At 46.8% G+C, this 6,810-nt stretch overlaps 1 protein-coding gene and 1 long non-coding RNA gene across 3 annotated transcripts in view; one reads left to right on the forward strand and one right to left on the reverse strand.

Annotated features, from left to right (window-relative positions):
- LOC108508721 overlaps nucleotides 1–220 on the forward strand; it is a 2,296-nt gene extending 2,076 nt beyond the window's left edge. The window contains exon 3 of the long non-coding RNA XR_001878477.1: nucleotides 25–220. This is a non-coding gene — a long non-coding RNA (uncharacterized LOC108508721). The remainder of the gene's footprint in view (nucleotides 1–24) is intronic.
- A 2,244-nt stretch (nucleotides 221–2,464) lies between these two features.
- On the reverse strand, nucleotides 2,465–5,490 carry HOXD9 (homeobox D9). 2 transcript variants are annotated; one of them, XM_017837703.1, is made up of 3 exons: nucleotides 5,340–5,490; nucleotides 3,342–3,944; nucleotides 2,465–2,928 (listed from the first exon to the last, which is right to left on the reverse strand). In XM_017837703.1, the coding sequence occupies exons 1-3, from the start codon at nucleotides 5,341–5,343 to the stop codon at nucleotides 2,687–2,689; spliced, it is 849 nt and encodes a 282-aa protein (XP_017693192.1). In that variant the 5' UTR covers nucleotides 5,344–5,490; the 3' UTR covers nucleotides 2,465–2,686. The 2 variants fall into 2 exon arrangements, with proteins under 2 accessions (XP_017693192.1, XP_017693182.1); XM_017837693.1 differs by lacking the exon at nucleotides 5,340–5,490 and having other exon boundaries at nucleotides 3,342–4,229.
- Nucleotides 5,491–6,810: the final 1,320 nt, after the last annotated feature.

A 6,810-nucleotide genomic window follows, 5' to 3' on the forward strand; every position in this document is an offset into this window, starting at 1 on the left:
TCAGAGCTATTTTTTTTTTGTCAGAGCTATAATGAACTGCATACAAAGAAAGCGCCTCGTTTACACATGGCAACCAGGAAAGGACGCCTGAGCTTTGAAGATGCCTGCTATCGCGTTTTCGATCATGTTTCCGCACATATTACACCACGAATTCTCCATGTGTGGTAGTTTCAGAGTTATACGTTTTTGTCTTGAAGATGTTATTTTGTTTTCCCTTGCTTTTATGTATTTATGAATTGATTTATGTAAACGAAAGTAAAGATGAATCTTTGTTCACTCCCTCCTTCACCACACATGCCTGTGAATTATTCGCTATAATGCGTGTGCACGAGACTGTGCATATGTGCAAACATATATTAACACAACCAAAGGGTAGGAATTAAATTATTCAGTTTGATAGTAAAAGTAATTTCCATAGAAGAACTGCATTCCGTCATTCAAGAGAGACGCTTGGTTTTCTTTCTGCTATTTTGAAATAAACGTACGCCATATTAAACACAGGTAAACAAAAGGAAAAAATACACGAGGTAAAATCTGCCAATCTTCCTGATATAAAATATTAAAAAGATGGTTTGGGTTTGGTGAAAATTTATTAACAGAGACTCTGCTGGAATCAACATAATGGACTGTTGTGTAGAAGAATATTGTTTACGTGTTGTTATAGATCATCCCCCTCTATGGGTATTTTCGAAAATATAGAGGCTGGCATCGTAGAATTCATTGCAGTAGAATATCCGGTAAAATACATTTCAACAAATAAGTGGACTTTGTAAAATCTCTCAGTTCCATGACCTTCGGGTCTTTTTTGAGTCTGTTGCCTTGGCCCAACGCTGACATATTGAAATTTATAGTCCAAGGTTTTAAGACCTAGTTTGTCTGCATTTTTTGCCTTTTTTCCCCCCTAACAAACACAAACATCAAAATAAGGTGGTTTCAAAGAAAAGTCCCATAGCATATCGTAAACTCATTAGGTCCAGACGTCTAGCCATCTCAATGGTTTTATTATACCTCAGTTCTTCCTGTTTTAAAAGAATTATAGGTATCTTCTCGACAATGGATGGGAAGCAATGCAACACCTTTTCCTGGCAGTGCTTGCTTTTGCCTTTTTTCCCCCCTTCTTTTTTTTACAGAGGTAAAAAACATTAAACACCAGGTCTCTCAGCTGTCCCCTTAATCTTGAATTAACCGAACTGCTCGTAAATATTTACGGGTCCTTCATTTTAATGGTTGCTCTTTAAACAAAGCAATTTTTTTACAATGAACTTCATCTCAATTATCTTGATAAAGTCATGTGTGTTTATAAATGCAGAAGGCATGAGGCGCGTTGCTAAACGAGCTCTAGCCAACAAAGCCGAACGTTTGGCAGCAGCCGCGTCCCCCCGGAGCTTCCAAGCCTCCCGGTTTAAGAGCACAGAGACTGGAAGCGACCCACCGGGAGGGGACAAAGAAAAATAAAAGGAATAAAAAAATAATGTTTAAGCGAATAGGCATAATTTTGCTTCCTCGGCTCCTGAGGACCCATGTGGAAATATCTCCTACATGATCCCAAGGGATCGCCAACGTTTGAAAGAGCACTGGCACCTGAGGCCCGGGAACGGTACGGCGGCGGATGCACCTACCCAGCCTCTCCGCACTGACCTCTAACAGCAAATGTCTATTAGGCTAAGCGGAGGAAAAGTGACTTTCCTCTGGCCTTAGTGGCTGCCGGAGGCCGGGCTTTCCCGCGGCCCCGGCCTGGTCGCGCTCGGCCTGCGGGGGCTGCGCGGGGGCTGCGTGGCAGGGTCGGCGGCGCAGAGGGCATCGCGAGGGGCGCACAGATTTCTCCTCTCACTGCAGCGCTGTCGTTCGGTCACGGCAGACTTTATTGTGTAATAACTGACAACAATTACAACAGGTCCGTAGTTCGAGACACGGAGTGGTTAATTAATACAACAGTCACCGGGGGCAGGGGTGGCAGCTAGCCGAGGGACCAGGAGGCATGAGGCCTGTGGTGAGCGGCTCCGAGGGTGAGACAACTTCCTAATAGTGCACTAAAGGCGTGGGGGGGGGACAGCTCGTGGCCTCGCTGTGGCATCTATTGCGAAGGATTCAGACCTAGAAAGCAGAGGTTTGGGAAAGATTTCCTCTTAATAAATCGTGGACAGCACAGCAACCCCCATTGATTTGAGTGGCTGTAATTTAATATATGTTTTATTATCGTAATTATAGTTAATTTCCTTACCTTTATTTTGGCAAAATAACTATCTAGTCTACATCACTTTTAAGAAACATGTCAAACATTTAACATCAGATAGAGTTCCCAAAGCTAACGTGCACTCACAATATCATCATCTAAACGGTGTGGGAAGGAAGAGGGGTGGTTTAAGCGACTCTGCAAAACACGTTGGCGAGCAAGACAAAATTTCGCAAAATACATGTTGTACAGAAATGTCAGAGAAAACAAAAAAAAAAAAAAAAAAAAAAAAAAAAAAAAAAAAAAAAAGACCAGATTGATTTAAAGTCCCTGGGGTGGAGTGGTGCGGGAGGAGAAATGTATGGGAGTTGAGGGTGCAGGGGAAGAACAAAACCAACCAAAAAAAATCCAAAACCGAAACAACCCCCAACAACCAAAAACCCACCCTCATCCCAAAAAAGCCCCAAACTCGAAACTAAATCAATAAAGCCCAACTGCATTTCTACCCCAGCGTTAGTCTCCTTTATTGCCTTTCTCCTTGTTCATCTTTTTCATTTTCATTCTTCTGTTCTGAAACCAGATTTTGACCTGTCTCTCTGTGAGGTTTAAAATCCTAGCTACTTCGTAACGGCGGTCTCGGGTGAGGTACATGTTAAAGAGAAATTCCTTTTCCAGTTCCAGAGTTTGATACTTTGTGTAGGGACAACGCTTTTTCCTCGTTGAACGAGCGTGGATCCAGTTTGCTGCAGGGTTATCTGGAAGAAGGGAGGTATATAGAGAATGGAGGGCGGGGGGAGAGAAAGGTCGTTAAATTAATTTAACGAAGGATGGACTGTTTTCACAACTTTGGAGGAATTATCATAAAAGCCTTAATGCCCCAGTCTGTTTACTGTACAAATGATGTCTTGATGGTAGGTGGTTATGTGGAGTCTTTTATGGGTGCTTGTTGCTGCTTGCGCTGGGTTAGGCGTCTAGACGTTTTTATAGGTTAGTAAAACTATCAGTTTTGCACATTCGAGCCTTACAGGTTTCGGCAATAAATCAAAGGGGCAATTTCTTTCTTTCTCTCCTTCTCTCTTTCCTTCTTTTTCTGCCTCTCTCTCTGCCTCTATTCCTCTCTCTCCCCCCGTTTTGTTCTGTTTTCTTTTTTTTTTTTTTTTTTACTTACTTGGGTCAAGTTGCTGCTGTTTCTCCTCCTTCAGATCGCTGCCCGGGCTGGGGTTGTGACTGCAAGCGGCGGGGTCCTTGGAGCTGCCGGCAGCCGCTTTCTCCCGGGGCTCCTGGAGGAAGGAGCTGCACGTGTACTCGGGCACACCGATCCCCTGGGACTCCCGAGATGAGGAGCACTCAGTCCTTTTGGAGGAGGAGGAAGAGGAGGAGGAAGACGAGGAGGCGGCTGCTCCCGTCTCCGGCTTTATCCCGTAGTGGCGCCCGTTGGAGGAGCCGGAGCTGGACGCAGAGCCGCCGCTGCTGCTGCTGCCTCCGCCGCCGCCACCCGGGAAGCCCGGGAAGGGCTCAATCCAGGAGCGCACGTAGCGGCCAGCGTCGGCTGCCCCTAAATGGGGCTGGTGCATGTAGGGGTGGTAGATCCCGGTCATTGCCGCAGACGGCTGAGGGTGAACCGCGGACCAGGAGGTGGAGAACACCGTGGATTTTGGTGCAAAGCTACAAGAGGAAAAATCTGAACTCTCTGCAACACCTGATGGCCTGGAGGTCGCACTGTGACCTCCCTGGACGAATCTACTCCCGTAAACTTCTTCGCTTTCATGGCCTATGAGAGAATCGACATAATAGTTACTTATGGTGCCACTAGACGACATTTTAGGCTCCCCTCTTAGTCATATAAAAGGTTACACTGTTAACTGTATATGATACCCTCCCGGAGAACAATCGTAGTATTTTGCAGACTGCAACCCTCAACCATTGGTTACGGAGCCCACGTGATCATATTTACCAATACTGCGAGTAAATCAATCCGCTAAACTGGGGCTGCTGTGATTAAAAAAAAAAAAAATCATCATCAACAGCGGCCCCGCACAGCGCGCTGTACCGCCTGCGCGCCCACACCGCGCCGGGGCCGCCCGCCCGCCTGCCCTGCCCGCTTGCCCGCCAGCCCTGCCCGCCCTACCCTGCCCTGCCCGCTTGCCTGCCTGCCTGCCTTCCCTAGTTGCCCGCCCGCCCTGCTCGCCTTCGCTGCCCGCCTGTCTGCCCTGCCTGCCCGGGGCGCGGCGGGCGTGGCCGCGCTGGCAGCCCACGGCCGTGGCGGGTGCGGACTATTTCTTCACCTCCTTTGAGTGATTTCTGCCATTCATTTCTTAATCAATGAGAGACAGGGTGTTTAAATAAATCCAACAGCCTTGGCTTGCTAATCACACTCCAAGCTGCTGAGGGAACCCGCTGGGAAAGGGGGATTCTTGCCTGTAAAAACAAACCATCGCAAGCTGGGACTGTAACGACTTCTCATAAAACAGGAAAATGTTACAGTAAAAGCACATTGCAGTACTTCCATATTTCAGAGCATGTGCGGGTATTATTATCCGCTCCCCCCACCCCCGGACAGAAAGTTTCCATAGAAAGGATACACTTTTAAAAAGAGATGCCCATTGTGTTGTTTTAAAACAGGTGGAAGACCTCTGTAATGATTTTATGCCTTTCAATAAAAATTTTATGAGGTGTATTTGATTATAGATTAATGTGTCCCTAATAAAATGGACGGATGGAAACAGCAAAGCCTGTGTCTCCGAGCACAACTGACGTGTGGCTGAACACATGCTCCTGTATCTGCGGGCCTTTGGGGCTACACAGCTCCAACATAGCCCCGTTACGGAGCCCAGTGCGGCCCGGGAGGGATGCGGGCAAAGGCAGTCCCGAGGAGGCCGCCTGGCCCCGCACTGGCAGCGCGGCGGCCGCGGGCAGGGACAGGGGCCGCGGGCAGGGACAGGGGCCACGGGCAGGCTCTGGCTCGCAGAGGGGAGCGGGGCTGTCGCTGACCCCCGCTCGCCAGCAGAGCTGTCTCCTCCGCCCCTAGTTCAGAAGGAGCCACGTTCAATGCCTACGTGCCCACTTTGCTTTCTTTTCCATCCCCTCCCTTCTCACTCCTCCCTCCCGGTCTGGTTTTTCTTCCCCGAGAGAAACGGTGCCCGGTTAGTATAGAAAACTGAATTACCCATGGTCTTCTGCCCACGCCTGCTCTCCTGGGCGAGGGATGGTGGCTGTGTCGGGATCTGGAGGAAACGTAGAGAGTTAGTGGCGAGCCCACAGCACAGCCCTCAGCACAGCCCGCCGGGGGCACGGACAGCAGCGCTGGGAAAACACTTCCTACTCGCGGGCCGTTATGAGGAAGGGACTGAAATTCCTGTTTATTTAATGATTTATTACTCTCTTAGGTTGTTTTCTTCCTTTTCTTCTTCTTCTTTTTTTTTTTTTCCTTTTCCTTTTCCTTTTTTTTTTTTTTTTTTTTTTCATCTGACTTTAGCATTTTCTTCTGCGATTTTATAACTTGTCTTACACTGTTGTCTAGAAGCAGGGTTTGTGGTATGGCGAAGAACTTGCCCTCGCTTCACACAGATACAAGGTGGTAAAGTAGGAATATTAGAGTGAGCCTCCTTTTTTATATACTTTAAACACTTGGTATGGAGTCAGAAATTTACTTCCCACTGCCGAAACTTCTTTGGTGATGTAGCGAGCATCTTTAAAGGAAAAGAAAAGGGCGTTTAAATGTATGCAATATATAAATAGTTTTTTGGGGCATCGCTTTGCTGTTTTCGAAAGGACAACAAGCACAAAATACCTAAGTGCTTGCAGCTCTCGCAGCTTCAAAACGATTATGCCTTGCTTTGAGGAATATATACTTCTGCCCTATGAATAAACGTGAGCATGAGGAAGTATTGGCTTAAATTAAATATCAGCGGCAAGAGAGTAAACAGAATGCCACCAACAGAATTACGAGCAGGATCTGTCATCAAGTCGGACAACATTGGCACTATCTTGCTTTTAATTTCTTGATTTAGAAACAGCTTAGAGGAGGAATGGGCGTTGATTGTGAGCGAGCTGATTTCCCAGCGCCAACAGTAGCCACGCTATTTTTCCAGTACCGTTTGAAGGTGAAAGTATGTCCAAGTATTTGCACTTCAATTTGGAGTCATGTTCATTTGCAAGACATTTGCTGTTCTCCTTAGTATTTCTGCTCACACGGGCATTCACCCGCTCTCACACACACATGCCCTTCCTCGCTTCCAGCGCAGAGCCCTGCTAATAACATTTTTCAGCTATGTACAGAAAGGGTTAAGAGTCGTGAACGTCATTAACTGGATGTGTGCTACTAAAATGGAATTGCGCGAAATAAAACAAGCTCTGAGCAAACAGAAACGGTGCAGGGTGACAAAAGCAGGTCTGAAGAGGCTGGTGTACTTTTGTAAGCAGGCTAGGGAGCATTTCTGCTCAAAAAAGCCAGCCTTGCCAGATGTTGGGAACATTTTGAGGGAATATTTTTCCATTCACCATCTTCTGAAAGCTCTTGAGCCGACCAAAACCTGAGCTCCTTAACACTTAATTATACCCAACTTTGCATTTGTTGTGTTTCTTGGAGTTGTTTGGGGTTTTTTTTGTTTTGTTTTTTTGTTGTGTTTCTTTTTTTT

Source organism: Lepidothrix coronata, unplaced genomic scaffold (assembly GCF_001604755.1).
Source record: "Lepidothrix coronata isolate B3197 unplaced genomic scaffold, Lepidothrix_coronata-1.0 Scaffold7, whole genome shotgun sequence".
NCBI classification, from domain to species: domain Eukaryota; kingdom Metazoa; phylum Chordata; class Aves; order Passeriformes; family Pipridae; genus Lepidothrix; species Lepidothrix coronata.

What these genes read in the sequence shown, in the direction of transcription:
- HOXD9 (XM_017837693.1), bottom strand. Translation starts at nt 3,993, where the DNA reads ATGTCGTCTAGTGGCACCATAAGTAACTATTATGTCGATTCTCTCATA. An exon ending in ACAGCAGCAACTTGACCCAA is followed by an intron (nt 2,929 to 3,341) that starts GTAAGTAAAAAA and finishes CCCTTCTTCCAG; the next exon opens with ATAACCCTGCAGCAAACTGG.